This window comes from Aythya marila, assembly GCF_965140915.1.
Source record: "Aythya marila genome assembly, chromosome: 24".
Classification (NCBI taxonomy): domain Eukaryota; kingdom Metazoa; phylum Chordata; class Aves; order Anseriformes; family Anatidae; genus Aythya; species Aythya marila.
Genome location: NC_139065.1, coordinates 6,132,980 through 6,153,424, shown reverse-complemented (window position 1 = coordinate 6,153,424; position 20,445 = coordinate 6,132,980). Strand labels below are relative to the sequence as shown.

The window sequence follows — 20,445 nt, the reverse complement described above, 5'->3', positions numbered from 1 at the left end:
ACATGGAGCCGTGGGTCTGGCCTCAGCAGAGCCCTGCCTGCCCCGGTGCCGTGCCTCAGGGTCAGCATCTTCCCTGACCCAGCCTGCCCAGGCCTCAGCCACAGCCCCGAGGAGGGAAAGGCCGCAGACAGCCTCACGCGGCCTGCATAGGGGAAAAAACCCAATGGGTGTCTGAAAGACTGAGGGCAGAGGTTTATCCCCCTGCCTGGGACTTTGAGCTGCTCCCAGGGGCTGGGGTTGAGGCTTTGAATCAAGGAAGGGCCCTGGGCGCTTCCTGTAGCCCGAAGACCCCGGGGAGCAGCAAGCAGGGAGGAGCAGACCCCCGCAGCCCCTGCCCGGGCACGGAGTGGGTTTGTGCCCACAGCCATGGAAGGGGGATCGGGGCATCCCGGGCTTGGGGGGCACCGGGATTAGAGGGTTAACGGAGCGGGTGGGAGGGCGCACGTGACCCAAGCGGTGCAGTGGGCTGGGGTGGGTGGGTGTGAGTGTGCTGGGGGTGCTGGGCGAGCCCTCCCTTCCAGCCCCAACCCCCCCCCCCCAGCCCCGCACAAAATCCGCTCCCCGCGGCCGCCCCGGCCCCTCCAACCTGCAGCATGGAGGCAAGGGGCTGCCCGGCCTTCCCCACCGGCCGCCGGGCCGGGCCCCCCCCGGGGCCACCGCGGACCCCCGGCCCCTTCGTGGCCGGGCTGCCAGGACCCCCCCGGCACCCGCCGCCGCTCAGCCCCCACTGCCCGCCGGACAAGGCAGAGCCCCGGTACCTGGGTGCCACCAGCCCGGGGCCCCTCGCCGTGGCCGTCAGTGGGAAGCCCTTCTACCCGCCCGGGGCTGCAGGTACCGGGAGCTGCGGGGTGGAGGTGGGAGCCGGGGCCGGTACTCCCCCAGCCCTTTTCTTTCCTCCTTTCTGCCCCTGCACGGAGCCCGATTCTGCCGTCGGCCCCGGGGATGCGCCGGGCGGGCTGGCCTCAGTGCCTCCGGGCCCCCTTATCGCCGACACGCTCCCGCTGTCGCGACATGGCCCTGTTAGAGCACAGATCGCCACGGTCGGGCGGCCTCGACCCCGGCAAGCCCGAGGGGAGCGGGGATCCCGGCCAGAGCGGCGGGGCCGGGAGCGGGGTGAGTTCAAGCTCCGGGGATGGAAAAGCGGCCCCGTCCCTCGGGGGGGATGCGTCCGGCCGCCGCCCGGGCCGGGCCTCACCGGCAGCGCCCGGCGCCCGACGGCAGCTCCTGGGCCGGGAGCGGCGGGGTCCCGGGGGGTCCCGGCTCGGGGCCGCCGCCAGGCTCGGGCAGGACGCGGCGCTTCCCCCGGGGCGCTCCTCGTCGTTTCCCGATCTCCGCCGGCCGGGCAGCACCCCGGGCCCGCTCCTCTCCTCGCTCTTTCCCTCCCGGACGAGGCCGTCGGAGACCACCGAGGGCTCCGGTTCATCCCGTCCCGCGGGCCTTTTATGTCCCCGTTCGCTTTAATAGAACCCCAAAAAAAAGGAAAAAAAGGAAAAAAGAAAAAAAAGGCAGCACCGCAGTGTAATGGGAACCAGGTGGGGCTCGGCACAACAGGTAGAGAAAGCCACGGGGCACGGGGAACCCCCACTGCCACCCCTCGGGCCGGGCCATACTGGGGCCGCGCTTACCTGCTCCGGGTGCCGGCAGCCGCGTTCTCTCCCCCAGTTCCCGGGAGCCCTTCCCGTGCCCCGTCCCTTCACTAATGATCCCTCTGAGTGCTCCTTTCCCCTCCCGGTTCACCCAATAATCGTGCAGCTGTTCCCCAGCTGCTGGCTTCCCCAGTGCCGCAAAATTGGTCAGGGGGTGTTGGTTTGGGGGGTATCTGTATCTTCCCTTTTTCCCATCCTCTTTGTCCCCCTGCGACTCTGTTTATTTAGCTACACGCCTGTATCCTGCTCCCTTCCTGCCTTCTCCTTTTTGGCCATTTATTTATTTGTCTCCAATGCTGGAACCCGCTGGATGCTTGGAAATGCGGTGCCTTTGGAAAGGGGAAAAACCCCAGACCCGACGCATTTATCAGACCGGTTTGTGCAGCGGATTTTTTTACTTTGTTTTTCCTGATTTTCAGTTGCTTTTTTTTTTTCTTTTTTTTTTTTCACCTTCGCTCTGCTCCTTGGTGGGGCTTATTTTTTATCACTAAACCCCCTGGCCCAGCTCTAGTCCGGGCTCAGCCCGGCCGAGCCCTTTGAAAGACAAAGCCGGGAGGAAGCGGCAGCTCGGCCTCATCCCTTCACCGTTACCCGCCGCCGGGGCATGGACACAGGTCGGTACCGAGAGGGAAGGGGAGCAGTCGCCCCCCCAAAAACCCCGCCCCAAGATAACATTTTCCCGTTAATTCAAAGCAGATGCACCTCGACTCTTGTCTGTGTGCAGTAACCCCCAAATTGCCTTAATTATGAAACAACCAAAAATCAAAAAGGAAAGTCCAGAAAAGGCCGCTCCGGGGGCTGGTTGCGGGGGAGCACAGAGCCTCACGAGGGTGTGCAGGGACCCCACTCCGCTGAGATGTGACGGTAACAGGCCAGGAAGGAGGATCTGTCCCCAAGGAGGTGATTTCCCCCTCGCCGGCCCCAGGCGCTGCGCTGTGCCCAGCACCCAGCGGTGGGCCGCATCCTGCCCATCTCCAGGGCTGAGCCCACCAGGAGGGCTTCTGGCCTCTACCTGCTGCCAGCCCAAGTCCCTGGAAGTGGTAGTTGGGTGGGGGCAAAAGAATGGATTTCAGTTCATCTCCTGTCTGGGTAAAGCCCTTGTGTGTCCCCTGCAACTGCTGGGGGACCAGGTCCCCTTCACCAGTTCTGCTCCTCAGGGGACCCCACAGCACCAGATCCTGGCCAGAGCCGCTCAGACTCTCTTAGCTCTTCATGTCCCTCCATGGGGACAAGCACCCCTCCCTGGGGGACAAAGGCAATCGTGGTGCCTCTGAAACACTGGCAGGGGTTTAGCTCCTGGAGTCCATTCTGTGAGACTCCCCACAGGCCAAGCAGCAATGCGGGGAGGGGGGGAACCCCAACTTACTGCTCTGGCTCCTGTCGTGCAGGAGGGAGGGGAAAGGAGCAGAGGGTGGGTTTTTTTGTTTGTTTTTTACTCCTTTTTGAATTGTTTCCTGAGAGTTACGGCTGAAGGAAATGTAGTACCAGCAGCAGGCAGAGGCTTTTTGGGGTGCACTGTGCCTGTCCCCCCTTGAACTGAGCTGAGCCATAGGACTCTGGATGTGGCCCAGGCTCTGTAGCTCCAATGGCTCTGCCCCGGGAGGAGGCAGCAGCCTGTGCAGGAAGGGAGCAGGGAGAGCTGAGCAAAGCTCGGCCAGGAAGGTGAACCCTCACTCGCCTGCCTCTGCCCCGCCACACACCCTGTACCCATCAGAGCAGCTCCTGAGAGGCGCCCCAAGTGCGGGTCCTGTGGTGCCGAGCACCCACCAAGCTTTTCCCCGGCACCCTCAGGGAGCCAGCCGCCCGCTCCCCCAGAGCAAGGGCTTTGCCCTCCACGCTCCCTGCCATGACTTTGACCCAGACGGAGCCCCTTTCCCCTGGAGCTGCACCCACACATCTCATGGGGTGATGGGGAATGCACCCAAAATGCAGTTTTCATCCTCTCCCCGCAGGGACGGGGGGCTCCTTGCGTTAACCAACCCGCCTTGTGGCTCTCCCCTCCCAGGTGGTGAGAAGGGATGCAAAGGCGAGTACCAGGTGGTGCCCGCAGCCTGCCGAGCCCCCAGCAAAGCCCCGGGACAGCTGGGCTGCATGCTGGCAGCACCCCTGGGCAGCCTGCGGGAGCACCCAGCTCCCCCGCTGCCCGAGTCCCTGCCGCTGGGCAGAAGCAAGAGCAAGAAGCGGAGGAACAGGACAACCTTCAGCACTTTCCAGCTGGAGGAGCTGGAGAAGGTTTTCCAGAAGACGCACTACCCCGACGTCTACTCTCGTGAGCAGCTGGCGCTGCGGACGGACCTGACCGAGGCCAGGGTGCAGGTATGGCTCGGGGCTCTCGGCATCTTGCTAAGGGGTTGTGCCAGGCAGGGCTGGAGGACACTTTCCTCTCCTGCGCAGCAGAGCTTGTGGAGGTGATGCTGAGTGAGAAGCTGTTGCTTCCTGGAGGATTGCGCCAAGCCCCAGGGAGGAAATCCCAGCCCTGGTGCTCGCTGCACCCACCACCACAGTGGTGCCAAGTGCCAGCTGCCTCACTTCACCTCTTCCTTTGTCCCCTCCAAGGGACAGCAGAAGTTAAATTTTGGGAGGCTGCTGCCAGCACCCCCCAGCCTCCTTGTACCCTGTGCCCCACCAAACACCCTCCTAGCCTCCCTCCCATCCCAACCCCAGATGAGCAGTGATGGAGCATCCCCACACCCAGCCCAAGTCCCCAGGGTGCAGCCTGGATGGGGCTGGGGATCCCATCCCAGGACCCCAGTTTTGTGTTGTGGGGTAGGGTGAGGCCCTCCCTCCGTGCCCCAGCTCTGCCGGCACCGTACTAGCAGCAGGCCAGCAGGCTTTTCCAGAGGCGTTTCCACACGGTGTGATGCTCCATGCTGGCGGAGGAGACTTGGAGGGGGGGCCTGGTGTAGAGAGCAGTGCAGGCGGGGTGGGGGGAACAGAGCAGGGCACGAGGCTGGGGGCACATGGCATGAGGCTGAGCACTGACTGCCCCGAGCCACCGAGCTCTGGGTACTGCCCCCAGCATGGGGCAGGGGCTGTGGACAAGGCAGGGGCAGGGGACACACACCCCAAGCCAGCACATACCCAGCCTTGCTGTGCCTGCCATGGCCTCTGAGAGAGCTGCAAGCCCTGATTTGGGGTGGATTTGGCTGAAATTAACAGTAGCATTGAGAGCTGTGTGGCAGGAATCCCAGCACCATGTCCTGCTCTCCGGGACATGTTGCTGTACCTGTACACTCCCAGCAGCACAGAGGGGGTGTGGGGTGGGCTGTCTTGTCCTGAAGAGCCTCCTGCAGCAAAACCTGGGGTAAATGAAGCCCAGAATCACAAGGCAGAGAAAATCACCACACGTGGAGCAGGACTGCTTCTTTTCCAAGAGAGATGCGCCATTTCTGTTCTTTTGCTAGAGAAAACGTCTGGGGAGCTGGAGGCTGTCCAGAGCTGCACATGAGGGAATTTTCTCCATTCCCCACCATGGAGAGAATCAGCAGCCTTGGCAGGGGAAGGGGACAATGGGGGGGCACCACAGGCTACTCTTCCTGCCGGGACAGGCAGAGGTCTCCACACCTCAGCCTCTCCTCTGCCCCCCAGGTCTGGTTCCAGAACCGACGGGCCAAGTGGCGGAAACGGGAACGCTATGGGAAAATCCAGGAGGTGAGAAACCCCATAGCTGCCCACAGCACCCCACTACCCCCATCGGTAACCCACATTGCCCAGCTTTTGCCTCTGCCACGAGCTGTGTGGTTGTGTCCACTCCCCTTGCAAGGCACCTGGCCCCCACGGGAGAACAACGAAGATGCAGCATCACGTTCTGCTAGGGCAGGAAGAGGCTGCTTCATGGCCCTGCCGTCTCCCCTGGGAATGTACCCCTCCGGGAAGGTGTTGGGTTCCCCCCCATGCAAGGAAACCCCTTTTGCAGGGCTGGTGATCCATCATTCCCGTCAGCATCCCCTGATGGTGCATGGTCACCCAGGGTCTCCCTCCTCTTCCTCATCGTCCTATAAATCCATCAGCATTTCATCCCTCCCTTTTCTGCAAAACTGCCTTATTTTCAAACACTGAAAAGCATAAAAATAGTTTAAAAAGCAGCTTTGTACACATCCTCCATACTCTCCCGTGACTGCCCTGCTTGGTGTAGGGGCTACAGCACCACAAGGGAACAGGGCTGGGGAGGTGACAGGGGGGTCAGCAGCACTGCAAACTGCACACCCTGCAGGGCAGCGTTCTGCACAGATTTCTGGCAGGATTAGCTCCCCCAAGCAATTAAAGTAAAGCAACGGCAGCCCTTGCATTGCTCGCTCGCTGGGGGCAAGGGGGATTCAAGAGCTGGGGGGGCGATGTGGTCCCGACCCTCATCTGTGCATACCCAGCCTCTCCCCCGCTTCACTTCGGGATTCCTGTTCCTTTTTTCAGCTGCAGAGCAACCTGTGGCCGAGCTCTGGCCCTGGGAGCCCAACAGGGCCTTGCCTCGTGGCCCCCGAGAGCATCCCATCCCCGTGCGTGTCTCCGTACCCCCACGCTCACAGCAACATGGCCAGCTTCATGGGCATCCCCACCTCTCCCAGCCACCCCCCTGGCATCAACAGTCTCTATTCCCTGCATGGCCTCCCCCCGACCCTCGGTGGCCACCCCTTCGAGCCCCCTCCAGAGAACGACTACAAATCGCCCGCCCTGGTGACGCTGCGGATGAAAGCCAAGGAGCCGGGCAGCCTGCTGGGCTGGACCACGTAACCCACCCCAACAGGACATGGACCACTCGCCTGAGCCCCCCACAGTCCCGGGACACGTCCTCCCTGCCTGCTTCCTCCCTCCCGAGGCACACAGCACCGCTCGGCACTGGGGGGTGGGAGCGGGGCAGCGGGGTCACCCCGATCACTGCCAGCTTCCCCCAGCCCAGCCCTCTCCATCGTGCTGTCGGGGGGCAGCAAAAGGGTACCCCCGAAACACAGCCCACCCTGGCACCTCTCTGCCCCCTCCCCGCAGACACAGAGAAGCAGCAAGTGGCTGGTGGGGACCCAGCTGTCACTGCCTCTGCCACGGGGGCTGGTGCTGGGACCCTGGAAATCAGCTCCAGAAAACCCTGAGAATACTCTGAGGCTGCAGCCCCCAGGGAAGGTGACCATGGGGACAGGGTTGGGAGACCCGCATGGCAGTGGGAGCTGGGTGGTTTTGGGGCACCATTCCCTTCTTCCTGGGGAACTGAGGTGCTCTCTTCCCCAGCTTGGACACGTGGCCCCTAAACCAGCGCAGAGCTCCCCCCTTCCTCCCTCCCCTCCCTCCCTCCCAGTCTGGGTGCCCCAGCTGCAGCTGTCCTGGGAAGAAATGGTCACTTCGGGTGGGGGGGGGGGTCCAATTTTTGGAGTGGTCTCAGGCATCGGGAGGGGGGGGACACGACTGAATTTCCCCATGCAGCTGATGTGCTTCATTTGCTCTGTGACAGGGGGGTCCTGGAGCAAACTGCAAAGCACCCCCAAACACCTCTTCAAGGCAGTGCATCCGAGCTTACTTTCCAGACAGTAAAGACCCCATCACCATGGCCAAATTGCCCAAATCAAGCCAAGAACAGGTCTCTTCTTGCTCCTGCTGACCCCATCTTTAAAAGATGCTGTTATACCCCCTTGTGCAAAAAAAAATAAATAATAATATCCAAAATAGCCCTCCCCCTTTGCTGCCAGTTCTGCTGCATGCCCGTGCTGGGGAAGGAAAGTGGAGGCGCTCAGGAAGGGCCCAGCCTCACTGACCAGCCCAATCTGGGACAAAAAATAACCCAAGGTTTCCATGCAAAACCCTCCAACACTCTCAGTACCCCAGGAGCACCATGGCCACGGCAGGTGGACAACCCCCAGGGGCCCCATACTGCACCCCCACTTCCTGCAGCCCCTGCCATCTGCAGGGATTTTGTTACTCATTTATAAACAATAAAACACACTTTTAATAAGTTATTTATGGCTGGGGCCATGCTGTAAAAGCTACGGTCTGTGATCACCCGCACAGCTGGGGAACATTTCGGAGAGGCATGATGGAGACACAGCTCGCTCACACCTCGGCTGCTCAGGCGTTGGCTCCTGCCCTGGGAGCGGAGCAGGCACAAGGTGGGTGCCGGGGGCTGCCTGCACCCCAGCAGGAGGGAAGCAGCCCTCAGCAGTTCAGCTTTGCAAACAAACACATCACATCCCCCCCATCCATACCGCTCAGCGGGGAACAAGGGCAGGGTGCAACACTGGGGATGGTTTGTGCCACGGGACACCCAGCAGGAGCACCATGGGTTCAGCCTCTGCCCCTGTCTTGCCTCTCGCTGAAATCAGGGGTGAATCTTTTGGGATTCACCAACCCAAGCTACCCACAGCTGCTGCTACCCCTTGGTCAGGGAAACTGAGGCATGGCAAGGCACAAAGGGGAGCTCTGTTGTGACCAGGCTCTAGGGATGGTTTTGGTCTCCAGCTCCTCCACTGAATCACAGAATCGTTAAGGTTGGAAAATACCTCCAAGATCACCTGGTCCAACTGTCCCCCCACTACCAGCACCCACTGAACCATGTCCCCAAGCACCAGCCCCAACCTCTCCTGGAGCCCCCCCAGGGACGGGGACTCCCCCACCTCCCTGGGCAACCCGTCCCAACGCCTGCCCGCTCTGTCTGAGCAGAAATGGCTCCTCATTGCCCACCTCAACCTCCCCTGGCACAGCTCCAGGCCGTTCCCTCTGCTCCTGTCCCTGGTTATCTGCGAGCAGAGGCCGACCCCCAGCTCCCCACACCTCTCAGGGAGCTGCAGAGAGCCATGAGCTCTGCCCTGAGCCTCCTCCAGCCCAAACACCCCCAGTGCCCTCAGCCACTCCTCACAGGACTTGTGTCCCAGGCCCTTCACCAGCCTCGTAGCCCCGCTCTGGACACGCTCCAGGGCCTTGATGTGCTTCTTGTAGTGAGGGGCCCAAAGCTGAACACAGCACTCGAGGTGCAGCCTCACCAGAGCAGAGGACAGGGGGATGATCACCCCCTAGGCCAACAGATCTGGTCCGCCTTAAGTGTGTGACCTGAGGACCACATGGGGACAAGGATGGGAAACACAAGACCATGAACCTGTGCACCAGCTCAGCCCCACCACTGTCTTCACCCATGGCTGTTCCCCTGGGGCCAAAGGATGAGGACGCAGACAGAGATTAGACACACTCAGCTCAGAGGTATCGCGATTATATATATATATGTACAGCTCATCCACCCCACCCAGCGGGGCAAGGGAAGACTGCAGCCTCCAGCCCACCCCAGCCCCTCGGCCCTGTCACCATGTTCCCAGCGCCCCTGGCCCCCTTGCTGTGTCCCCCAGCAGGGTCTGGTGGGGGGACACAGCTATGGTTTTCCTGCCACAGTAGCCCTGTGTCCCACAGCATCACCTCCCCTCGATTTGCTCCACTAACTGCTCTCCCTCCTCGGCCCTGGCTGGTGAGAGGGCGATGAGGTGGCAGGGCGATGGCAGTACCACATCTGAAAGGCTGGAGCAGGGGCACAGTGTCCTCCATCTAACAGGAGACACCCAGGGAACTGTGGCCTCTTTTCAAAGCCTTCACCCCCAGCACAGGATTGAGGATGACAAAGCCTGGGAGAAGGCAGAGGGGCACGATGGCATCCCGGATCCCTCCCAGCCCTGCCGCAGGGGGCCAGGCACCCACAGACCCTGCTAAAGCCACACACCTGCGGCTTCACCCCCCAGCCTCCAGCCTGTCCCCAGACACCTCCTGCTTCCCCACTATCCTCGCTGCGAGGCCATCACTGCAGCAGCTCCTCCCAGGAGATGGGCCGGGAGAAGACCTCTCTCTCCAGCCACAGGTCGTAGTTGACCTGGAAATCCTCAGGCAGCTCCACGCGCTGGCCCAGCACGCTCTGCAGGCAGTTGTCCACAGGCAGGAAGTCAGGGTTGCTGTGCGCCCGGTCATAGCGGCGTGAGTTGAAGCGCTCAATGCTGGCACGCAGGGCACACTCCTCTGCCTGGAAATCCCAGGGCCGGGCATCCAGGTCTGGGCAGAGGGAAGAGAGTGTCAGAGGAGAGCCGGGGCACTTCAGGCAACCAACATCCCCCAGGATGAGATTTTTCAAATTCTTACAAAGAGCAGAATGCATAGGCACAGAGCAGGCAGCCACCAACATTTCCAACACTGCTGGCCACTGCCAGCTCCTTCCCCACAATGCCATCACCCCAAATCCTCCCAGACCTAGGGGCTGCAAAAGCCCTAAGCAAAGGGACAGCTCTGGCACAAACACATCTCTGCATGGAGTGGAAGGACTGAGGGTAACAGGACACTGTGGCAGCTGCAGCAGACATACCGTTGCCATAAGCCCAGTCGTCATTGAGACGGTGCCGCACTTTCTGGTAGATAGCTGACATGGTCTTCATGTTGCTCTTCCTCCACTGCCGACCCAGGTACTTGGTCTGCACCTTAAGCAACTTCAGCACGTAGAGCTGCATCATGGCTTGCTTCACCTTCAGTGCCCGCTTCAGGATGGGCGCAGACTTGAACACCACCAGCATCTGAGGAACAGCCAGGGCCGGGTGGTGGCACAGCTGGGGACACCCGGGTGCCCCCTGCTGTACAGGTGCCAGCCCCCTCCTCCAGCCCAGGCACACACACAAACCTTCCGTGCAGCATGCACGCACCCTCCCCAGAAGCCTCCCACTCCCCACCCACCTCCCATCACTCTGCAGGCACCCCCATTGCTCTCCCACTCTCCAGCAAGTTCTGGGGTGTAGCCTGAGGGGCACCCCAAGGTACCCACCATCCTCTCACCCAATTTAGCCTGCCTGGGCTGAGCCCGAGGGGTCCCCAGCCCTCACCATAGTGCGGGAGTGCTTCCACTTGGTCAGCTTATTCAGGATGCGCAGGAGGTTTATGCAGGAGAAAAGGTTCCTCCAGCAAAACTGGTTGTTGTCTCCTGCCTCCTGCAGGAAAGCAGAGACAGAAGTAAAGCATGAAATGGAAGCAGGGATGCAGATATGAAACAGAGAGGCTGTGCTGGCCCCAGGACCATTGCCCAAAGAGGCACCGCACAGCAAGCAGCCAGGAGATGCCTGCCAGCCCAAGGGTACCCACAGAACCCTCAGCAGTGCCAGAGGCAGAGCACAGAAGTGTTGAGGGTGCCAGGTCTGGGTGCTGGAGCGCTGCTGTCTCCCTGCGCCCACAAACCCCTCTGGAAAGCACTGCAGGTCACTGGGAGCCCGAAGAGAAGGGAGCAGCGTACCAGACTCTCCGCTGTCAGCTCCGGCAGCTCGTGCACCACACAGTATGGGTAGTCCAGGACAGAAATGCTGCAGAAAGGAGGGAGGGTGTCACGCTGCTCCCATGGATCATACCCCATGCAGGGCCGTGGGGCAATGCAGTCCCACAACTGGGCCTGCCTGCACCCAAGCCCTGGCCAGAGAGGGAGAAAGCAAGCAGAACCCCCTTTCCCATACCCTCCTCCACTACCTGTTCTTGGCAGTGATGTAGGACATGATGTTCTGGTTGAAAAACTTCAGGATGAGTGGGATACAGTTGGCAAAGACCAGATGCTGGGCCATATACTCAAACTACGGAGAAAGGCCAAGTGGGCAGGTGAATGCAGACCCATCCTGGGTGCTGCCCATCCCAGAAGCTTGGTGGCCAGACCCTGGCCCAGCTCACCTGGTAGATGTGATTCAGTTTGAAGTGCTTGAGCAGAAGGAGCAAGACAGCAGAAATGGCTTTGACGATGATCTCCTTGTGCCGATTGACATCCACTCCCAACTTCATGCTCTGCAGCACTGTGGTCCTGGGGCACACAGAGGAATCCTTGGGGCAGTGCCTGCACCCTACCAGCCCCAGAGGCTGCCCCAGAAGTGTCTGTGTGCAGTCTTGCCATTCCCTGGGCTATCAAGCAGGGAATGCAGTCAGGTTCTGCTACACCACACAACGGTCAGATTGCCCAGGAAGCCTCAGCACAGTCACAGCCCCCACGATCCTGCCCGGCTCCAAACCCTTCTTCCTTCCCTCCCCATTACAACTGAGCACCTCCACTTGCCCTCCACGGTCACTCACGGCATCTCCTCTGGTAAGACATCTGCCAGGATGTTGATAGAGTCTGTCTTAGCTTTGGATGTGGGAGCTGCAGCAAGGAGGATCTTCAGGAGAGCAATCTGGGGAGAAAAGAGAGAGATGGAAAAGGGGGTGGGGGAAACCAGCCAAAAGCCACCCTTCCCCACCAGACAACAGAGGGACAGTGACACATATGTTCAGAGGGAAGAAAACGTGGGGACATGACTAGAAAAGGACAGAACAGCAGAGGCGAGAGGCTCCCAGATCGGCTCCAGGAGGATGGAGCAGAGCCGAGGAGACCCACAGTGCTCACCATGTACTGCGGCAGACTCGGCAGGAGGCCCTGGTACAGGATCTCTGCAGGAACTTGCTCTACTTCTTCTTCCCCCTGGTGCCAGGAGAGATCAGAAAACCTCACACCAGGAGCAGCCACCAGTGCAAAGGGTCTGTTTCAGCCCTGGGTGTTCTGACCCTGAGGGTAGGATACCCCCGGCTCCTGCCCAAGTCCCCTCGCATACCCCACTCTCTGTCCCTGGAGAAATTGCTCCTCCTTCCCTAACGACCTGCAGAGCAAACCCAGCCCTCCCGACTGCTGAAAGACCAGGCAGAACCACATGCCCACAGCTCCAACTCTGGAGCCTCATCCCATCCCCACCCCACACTCACCCCAGAGAGCGGGGAGCGCAGGTACTCATCCTCCATGTGCACTTGCACCTCTGCGATTGACGTGTACTTGTGCTGCAGAGAGAAAGAAGAGGGTTCACACCGAGGGCCAGAGTCCCCCACCAATGTCATCACTCCCTGCCTGCTCTGCAGCACATCCTGACACTGCCCCAGCATTACTGCATTTCCCGCTCTGTCCTCTCATCTTTTTTAGTCCCTCCAGGAACCTTTGTTACTCCTATCCTACTGGCGACCCAACACTGATGGGAAGGGAGGCAGGGGGACGGTGGCTGCTGGTCTCACCTCTGGGACAACCCCAGTAAGAAAAGGATGAAGCCAGTGAGGAAAGAGGCTTGGTCAGCCTGGGAAACCAGGGAAGAGATGAAAACTTGAGGTCTCTCATCTCACAGGACTGAGCAAGGTGGGGAGAGGTCAGGAAAACACAGCACTGGCCCCGACCTGTGATCAGTGCAGGGGGAGGGGGACCCACACAAAGGCAAGAACTGGAGGAATCCATCAACGTACTCACCTGCTTCAGGGTTCGGATGCTTTCATGGATGGGCCTGGGTAACCCCACCACTGTGTTAGTGTCACTGGAGAGAAGGGAAAAAGCTGGGCTGGTTGCAGACAGGAGCAATCATGAGCCACCCACCCCATGGGCAGGTCAGGGACCACCACCCAGAGGAGCTGGCAGCAGAGAAGCCCTGAGCTTGCCAGTTGGAGGGTAGCAGCAGCCCCCACACTAGCAGCCTCTGCCACAGCACCCCCACACCAACAGTTCCCCAAGATGGCTCTGCAGGAACCTACCTGCCCAGAGTGTAGCCGATGAACTTGCTGCGGCTGGACTCCAGGAACATCTCGATGTCCTTCTCTCTGCAGCAAAAGGGACAAGAAGAAGAGTCGCATCTTCCCATCAGCCTAAATCCCCCTTGCAGCTGGGGACACAGAGCCAGGTTCTTCTCAGTGGTGCCCAGTGCCAGGACAAGAGGCAATGGACACAAACTGGAACAAGAGGTTCCATCTAAACATCAGGAAGTACTTCTGTACTGCACAGGTGACAACACCGGTACAGCTCGTCCAGAGAGGTTGTGGAGTCTCCTCCGTGAAGATCTTCAAAAGCCACCTGGGCATGGTCCTGAGCAACCTTATCTACGTAACCCTGCTTGAGCAGATGGGTTTGACCAGACGACCTCCAGAAGTCCCTTCCATTCTTAACCATTCTGTGATACACCACAGCCCCCAAGCATGGGACATCAGGAATAAATATTTGGCCTCGTGGCCAAATAAAGGGAACAGTGGGTGTCATCCCACTGACCGATAGCCACTGAAGTGACCGCCTGATTGACCTCCCCATCTCCAACATCTTCCACACACCCCTGCTGAAGTCACAAAATGTAACAGCCTCTATTTTACTTGAGCAGCTCCAGCTTTCCCTGCAGCCCAGCCCAGGATCAGCCCCCCAGACTCACCGGACCTTGGGGGCCCAGGGCAGCCCCTTGGGGCAGGCAATGCGGTCACTTGGGGGATGCTGGGTGGGTGGAGGCATCACCTCATCACGTTCAAGGGGAAAGGTCTCTCCCTCCAGGCTGTTGTCATCATCATTCTCCTCCTCTTCCTCACGAGAGTCATCAGCTTTGTAAGGGTCCCGCTCATTGAAGGCATCGAGGTTATCCTGTTTAATCAGGGCCTGGAGAAAAAAAAAAAAAAAAGAGCAGGAAGGTGGGTTCTGTCCTACTGCTTACTGTCAGGCAGGGAAATACCCAGGGCACAAACTGCTCCAAGATCAGTGTCCTGACCCCAGCTTTCTCCTGATTAACACTGCTGGCCCCAGTTCTGGACTCACCTTGTGCTCCCGCCGGCCTCGCTTCTGCTGCTGCTCAATAAGATCGGAGGCTGACGCTGGTGGGGAGGCAGCTCTCATATTGCGGATGACTTTAATGCTGTCCTCTGGGAGCGGTGGGAGGCCCAGGACCTCTCGCTTCTCTGCTTTCATACTCTGGAGCTCCTCAAAGCCCCCTAGGGTGCACTGCAAAGGAGACCATGGCAACATGAACAGAGGGGTACAAGTCCTCCGTACATGGCACTGGGGGCTTCTCCACCCACCCTCCCAAATCTGCTCTCTGGGAGTCCCAAATCCTTCCCCATAGTCTAAAACAAGATCTGTCCGTCTCCACACTGCTTTTGTCATTGTGAAATACAGCAGGGATAGGAGGGTGTTCGTGCAGCTGCAGCTGAGGTATCTGGACCTTTTTCTTTACTTGGAACCCTGGCTAAGGGCCTTAATTGGGTCCATCCTTGAAATCCAACTCCAGAGACCAACATCCAATGCTCCCTTATGGGGCGAAACCTGAGAGGTTTTTAATCGGGCACACATCTACTCGGCTAAATGCCAGAAAGGAAAGGATGGAGCAATTACAGACAGCTCTGAGGGCAGAACTTCCTTCCTCTGGTAAACATAAAACTGCAAGATGCACACTGGCACGCCCAGTGTCCTTTCCCTTACCAGCACAGTCTTCCAGAGCAAGAGCAGCACCTTCTTCATGGGGAAGTGCGGAGCGTGGCCACTGCAGAATTTAGTCACCATCCCGAAGAGCATTACAGAGAAGGGCTCGTTGTTGTACAGAGGGGCTCCTGGAACCAGAGAGCAGCGATAGCCAGGCCCTCCTCACACCCTGTGCTCACCCATCCTCCTGCACACTGGCAACACTGGCCCCTGCACCTCCCGTGGCTCTGACAGGCTCTCACCCCCATCTCCGAGGTCCTCATTTCACCCCAGGCAGCTCCTCTTTGCTTTTCCATGGCCTTGCACCCTCCATAATTTCTTAACGCTGTTTTTAGAGGAAATGACAGCCCAAATATTCAATTTCATTCCCCAGGGAGTGCACACACAGGTTGCAAAAAAGGCTGGCTGGCTGGCCTCCTCTGCTCCCCTCCTTCACCCCATCCAGCAAGGTTCAGCCTAGCAGAAACCAACTCAGAGCCCTGCTACCTGGGGCCTGGAGCCAAACCCGATCTTGCCCTCTTGCTCTTCAGCCCCAGGAACCCCCATCCCATCCTCCCCAACAAGTGTGGAGTCCTCACCTAGCTCTGCTCGGAAGGTCTGTCGCATGCTCTTCCACTCGGTCTTGTCCCCCTCAGCCTCCTGCCGGACTGTCTCCACGATCAGGTACATGATGTTCAGCAGTACCCTGCAAAGAGCAGAAGATTGGGCTAATCACCAGAGGTTGAGGCGGGTTAAGGAGGCTGCCAGCAGCCAGTGCTCTGGGGGAAGGCTTCATTTGCCACAACCACAGCTTGCCTTCCATTCAACCACTCCACACCAAGGAGTTTGGGCTCAGGCGCAGAGGAAAAAAAGCAAAGCAAAGCAAGCCAGAAACTCTTGTCCGCCTCTCCTCCAAACCCTGCTCCATACCTCAGGTCCGTACTGTCAGCCAGGGAGATTGCAGGCTTCCTCACAGCACTGCTGCAAGCTGCGCTGTTACTGCGGAGGGAAAACATCCTCAGTGAGTTTGGGGACATTTTAATTCTGCCACGAGCAACCCACACACCAGAGCCAAACCCTGGAACCCTGGAATAGGTATTGCTGCAACAAGCCCCCCCCCCCATCAACAAGAAAGGAGGAACACAGCTGTTTCATTCACTGCCAGACAACACAGCTCTTGGTGAATTTCTGCATTGATCCCATTTAATTCTACATGACATGACCCAAAACAATGCGTGTCACTCCAGAGGCTGCAGGAATCACATTAGGGATAGACCAGGAATGGGGCTGGGACAACACACAATGACCATGAGCCAGCACTGTGCCCTTGTGGCCAAGAAGGCCAATGGCATCCTGGGGTGTATCAGAAGGAGTGTGGTTAGTAGGTCAAAAAGAGGTTCTCCTCCCCCTCTACTGTGCCTTGGTGAGACTGCATCTGGAATACTGCATCTGGGCCCCTCGGTTCAAGAACAGGGAACTGCTTTAGAGTCCAGCGCAGAGCCACAAGGATGATTAAGGAAGTGGAGCATCTCCCTCACGAGGAAAGGCTGGGGGAGTTGGGTATCTTTGGCTTGGAGAAGAGGAGCCTGAGGGGTGACCTCATTAATGTTTATAAATATGGAAAGGGTGAGTGTCAGGAGGATGGAGCCAGGCTCTTCTCGGTGACATCTAATGATAGGACAAGGGGAAGTGGGTGCAAGCTGGAACACAGGAGGTTCCGCTTAAATATGAGACAAAACTTTTTCACTGTGAAGGTGACAGAACACCAGAACAGGCTGCCCAGGGGGGTTGTGGAGTCTCCTTCTCGGGAGACATTCAAAACCCACCTGGACACGTTCCTGTGTGACCTGATCTAGGTGTTTGTGCTCTGGAAGGGGGATTGGACTAGATGATCTTTCCCTTCCAATCCCTAACATTCTGTGATTCTGTGAAAAAAAACACCCAGGGAAGAGCTCCAGAGCCACTTCTTAAGTGTCTGCCCACAGTACTCACTCAATCTCCATGTTCAGCAGCTCTACCAGAGCATTGAACGTCCCCACTTCCAGCAACAGGAAGATGTTATACCTCATCCACGCCTGCACCTCAGCCTCAGAGCCGCACTCCCCAAACGTGCCTGCAATGACACCCTCACTGAATCCCACCTCTGCAGGGACCCCAAGGCCCTTCCATGCAGCCAGAACGCTTTGCAGAGGGAACGACAAACACTTTCTTAAATTTAATGCCAAAAGTCAGATGCAGAGGGACAGAACTGCTCTCTTGTGGGTAACAAGAGTCCAAATCAGGCAGAGCAAGCATAGCACATAGAATACTTCTAAGTTTTGGACAAAGTTCCTACAAACTGTCTAGTTCCCTCAAGAATTAGCTTTGTTCAAGGCATCCCAAGTAGAATCAAAGATGCAATGAAAAATAAACTCTTCAAAATATTTTAAATCAATAGCTTCCAACCCTTTACCCAGATTTAGGAACAGGGTAAAGGCCACCAGCCCAGTGTCAGGATGTACCTTGGGCAACGTAAAGGATTGCTCGGGCAACCCTCAGCCGCTTCTCCCGTGCAGTGACCTCCAGCCCGTCGAGCAGCCGCATGGCATGGGTGCGATGCTGGTTCTTGTCCAGTTCCGTCCACTTCTTGTCCCGCACTGGAAAGCCAAAGCAGACAGGCTGAGGGCATGCAGCACCTCTGTCTGCACTGGGCACAAACATCGCAGGAAGAGCTCAAAAGGATTCAGCTTGAAGGAAAACAGGGCTGGCCAGCAAACTAGACATCACTGGGAATAATGGCCACGCATGCGTGACCAGGGCAGAGGGACTGTCTCCTGTCTCCCGTCACACGGATGGATGAATCCCATCCATCTACACTGCCACTAGCAGCTGATGGAAAATGAGCTGGATGCTCTTGCTGCTGCCAGTATGTTCCAGCACAGCTGTCCTGGCACCGACAAATCTCCTTGGTCATTAACACCAGCAAATGCTGATCATGCTGGACACAGTGAGCTGTGCACCAGGGCCAGCCCACACGTGCTAATGAGGTCTGCAATACAAAACACATGAAGACTGCCACTGCCTGCTCAAGCTCTCTGACACAGCATTAGTGCAGCAACCCCTGCATCTCTTCCACGAGATCCCCATCCCACTCCCAGCAGGGCGAGCGCTCCAAGGGAAAGGTCTTACCATGGATCCTGAAGTCCTCCTCAAAGCACTTGCGGTTGAGCAGGAACTCAGGCCCTTCCGTGTAGCTGTACAGCTCTGTCAAAAGAACACAGGGAGAAAATCTTCACAACCTGCACCAAGCCATCAGAGAAAGCTCCAACCCTGACAAGTTAATTGCTATTTACAATGAGGGAAATGCAAAAAATAAACCCAGTGTACGGCAAAAAAAAAAAAAAAATCATTACATGATATCACATCCCTTTTAACGCCAGTGAGGTATTCAAAGACAATAACAAAAACGTTGGAGTCGACAGAATTCCTTTAACCATTACCAGGAAAGAAAATCATGGCTGATTAATTGATTCATCAGGATGAGTCCCTTACCAGAGAGCTCTGCTGCCCATTTATCAGTATCTGCATATTCAAACTCCAGGTCTGGGGACTCGGAGTAGCCCTAAAAGTAGAAAAAATCAGTTCAATTACAGCATTTTTCAGTAAAATCAACATCCCCAAGACAATCACGATTCACCTCATCCTCCTGCAGATCCAGGACTATATCTTCTGTTTAAGAAATAACAAATTTACCCGCAGCAGCATAAACGTTACCAAGGCAACCCCCAGCAGAGCTCTCCCCAGCCCTGCTGCCGCATTGAGCTGGGCTGCGCTTCACTGCTAGGCAGCCCCCGCCACTGCACCACCTCCAGAACAGTCCAGGAGCCCCAAAACACCCAAACACAAAGCAGGAGGCAGGGCGTGCTCAACCTTGGGAAAGGCGTGGGTTAGACGAGACTGAGCTGTTCACCCTTTTTGCACAGATTTAAGAAAACTTCGACGATTCCCCCAGCGACAGACAGATGTCAACAGACGTGAAGAAACAACCCGAGCTTCTTTGGTGGGGCTGGGAAAACACCCGCAGGAGGCCTCCGGGGACTGAAGTCTGCTCCCATCGGAGCCGAGCCCCGGTGAACCCTGCCCAGCCGCGGGGCTCCCGCTCCTGGGGGTGCTTCCCCTGCCCCCGCCAGGGCAGCTCCGGAGCCCTCGGGGCCGGGACGCTCTGGGGACACACCGGGAGGGCCGGGGGATGAGGCAGCGCCCCGGCCCCGGCCCCGGCCCGGAGGCCCCTCACAGCCCGGGGACCCCTCGCAGGGCTCCGTCACCTCTCGCCCGGACCGGGCCCGCACCGAGCGCCCGCGGGGTGCCGGCACCGGGGCGCTGCGAGCCCAGAGCAAACGGACAAGGGCTGGCGGGGCCGGGCCCGGCCCCGCGGGGCTGAACCGAGCCGAGCGGTGCCCGCCGCGGGGCCGGGAGGGGCGGCACCAGAACCAAGCGGCGGGGCCCAGGCCGGGGGAGAGTCGAGACGGAACCGGACCGGGCGCCGCACCGGGACCGGCACCGGCCGGGCCCCGCCCCTCCCGGGAAGGCCTCCGCCCGCCCCCCGCAGAGCCGGGCCCGGCGGCGGCGGCGCTGACCTCGGAGTCCTTGCGCGGCGGGCGGCCCAGGTCGCGGCCCTTCCCGGGCGGCGCCGCCCCGCCGCGGGCCTTGTTGTTGCCCGGGAGCGGCCCCGCGCCGCCGCCGCCGCCCGGCTCCATGTCGGCCGCCCTCCGCCGCGCGCGCCGAGCTCTCGCGAGGACTCACCCCCCCTTCTCGCGGGAGCGGCAGGGAGAGCCGGGGCAGCGCCGCCGCCATGTTGGGAGTGGCGCCGGGCTCCGGCCGCTCGGGCGGCTGCGCCATGGCTCCGCCCGCCCGTCCCGCCGCCCCGCCGCGGCGGCCGCGTCACCGCTCGGAGTCGCCCGCCCCCGGCGGCCACGTCCGGCGCGGTACCCGGCCGGCACCGAGCTCCGCCCCCGAGCCGCCATGTTAGGTGTGGCACAGCCCCCGGAGCCCCGGCGCGGCCCGCAGCCATGCTGTGAGCGGCACTTCCGCCCGCGGTTCGACGGCTTCGAGCCGCCATGTTGGGAGTGGCAAGAAGGGGCGGTGCTGGGGACGGACCCCAAAATGAGGGGCCTTGAAGCAGCGAACCTTCAAACCGAGGGGACTGGGGGGGCTTAGATCCCAATTAGAGGGGGACGAGCTGCCAGCAGAGAGACCCCATAGAACTCTCAGCCTCTCAGAGGGCCAAGAGGGGCTCAGAGAAGATCAGAGTCCCCCTCAGTGGGGTCAGGGAGGCTCAGACCCCAAATGCAGGGCACTGGAGGAGCTCCCCGGGGGCTGGGCGCGGCCCCGAGCTGGTGCCAGGCAGAGCCCCCACCACACACGGGGCTCAGATGCAACCCCCAGGGGGTGCATGCAAGTAGTCTTCAAACAAACAGCCCACAGGAGGAGTGCTTTCTTTTTCCTAATAGTTTAATTAGACTTTAATGATTTATTGCTCAACTGCAAGGATTAATATTGCATTCATTAAAAATCATTCATATACAAAATAAACCTCTCTCTCCCAGCCCGACGCTGCCACCACCACCCCGGCTGCCCCGC

General features: G+C 59.2%; 2 protein-coding genes across 3 annotated transcripts; one reads left to right on the top strand and one right to left on the bottom strand.

Moving 5' to 3' along the window:
* Positions 1-593: 593 nt before the first annotated feature.
* Positions 594-6,374, top strand: ALX3 (ALX homeobox 3; the record flags this gene model as incomplete). The annotated part of the gene is made up of 4 exons (XM_082778320.1): positions 594-831; positions 3,652-3,962; positions 5,235-5,297; positions 6,057-6,374. The coding sequence occupies 4 exons, from the start codon at positions 594-596 to the stop codon at positions 6,372-6,374; spliced, it is 930 nt and encodes a 309-aa protein (XP_082634446.1).
* A 2,439-nt stretch (positions 6,375-8,813) lies between these two features.
* On the bottom strand, positions 8,814-19,710 carry STRIP1 (striatin interacting protein 1). 2 transcript variants are annotated; one of them, XM_082778479.1, is made up of 21 exons: positions 19,609-19,710; positions 18,358-18,427; positions 17,995-18,069; positions 17,328-17,462; positions 16,819-16,939; positions 15,757-15,825; positions 15,426-15,532; positions 14,848-14,975; positions 14,188-14,370; positions 13,814-14,031; positions 13,152-13,217; positions 12,874-12,937; positions 12,348-12,419; positions 11,995-12,069; positions 11,685-11,782; positions 11,292-11,418; positions 11,097-11,197; positions 10,870-10,936; positions 10,466-10,570; positions 9,958-10,162; positions 8,814-9,650 (listed from the first exon to the last, which is right to left on the bottom strand). In XM_082778479.1, exons 1-21 carry the CDS (start codon positions 19,702-19,704, stop codon positions 9,403-9,405), a joined length of 2,430 nt encoding a protein of 809 aa, XP_082634605.1. In that variant the 5' UTR covers positions 19,705-19,710; the 3' UTR covers positions 8,814-9,402. The 2 variants fall into 2 exon arrangements, with proteins under 2 accessions (XP_082634605.1, XP_082634604.1); XM_082778478.1 differs by lacking the exon at positions 19,609-19,710 and adding an exon at positions 19,443-19,571.
* Between the last annotated feature and the right edge of the window lie 735 nt (positions 19,711-20,445).

Excerpts from the sequence above, each read along its gene's own strand:
- STRIP1 (XM_082778478.1), bottom strand. The coding sequence starts at position 19,562 with ATGGAGCCGGGCGGCGGCGGCGGCGCGGGGCCGCTCCCGGGCAACAAC. Across the intron at positions 18,070-18,357 it reads ATGGGCAGCAGAGCTCTCTG|AGCTGTACAGCTACACGGAA; the intron begins GTAAGGGACTCA and ends TTCTTTTGACAG. Across the intron at positions 10,571-10,869 it reads AGCTGACAGCGGAGAGTCTG|GAGGCAGGAGACAACAACCA; the intron begins GTACGCTGCTCC and ends GCTTTCCTGCAG.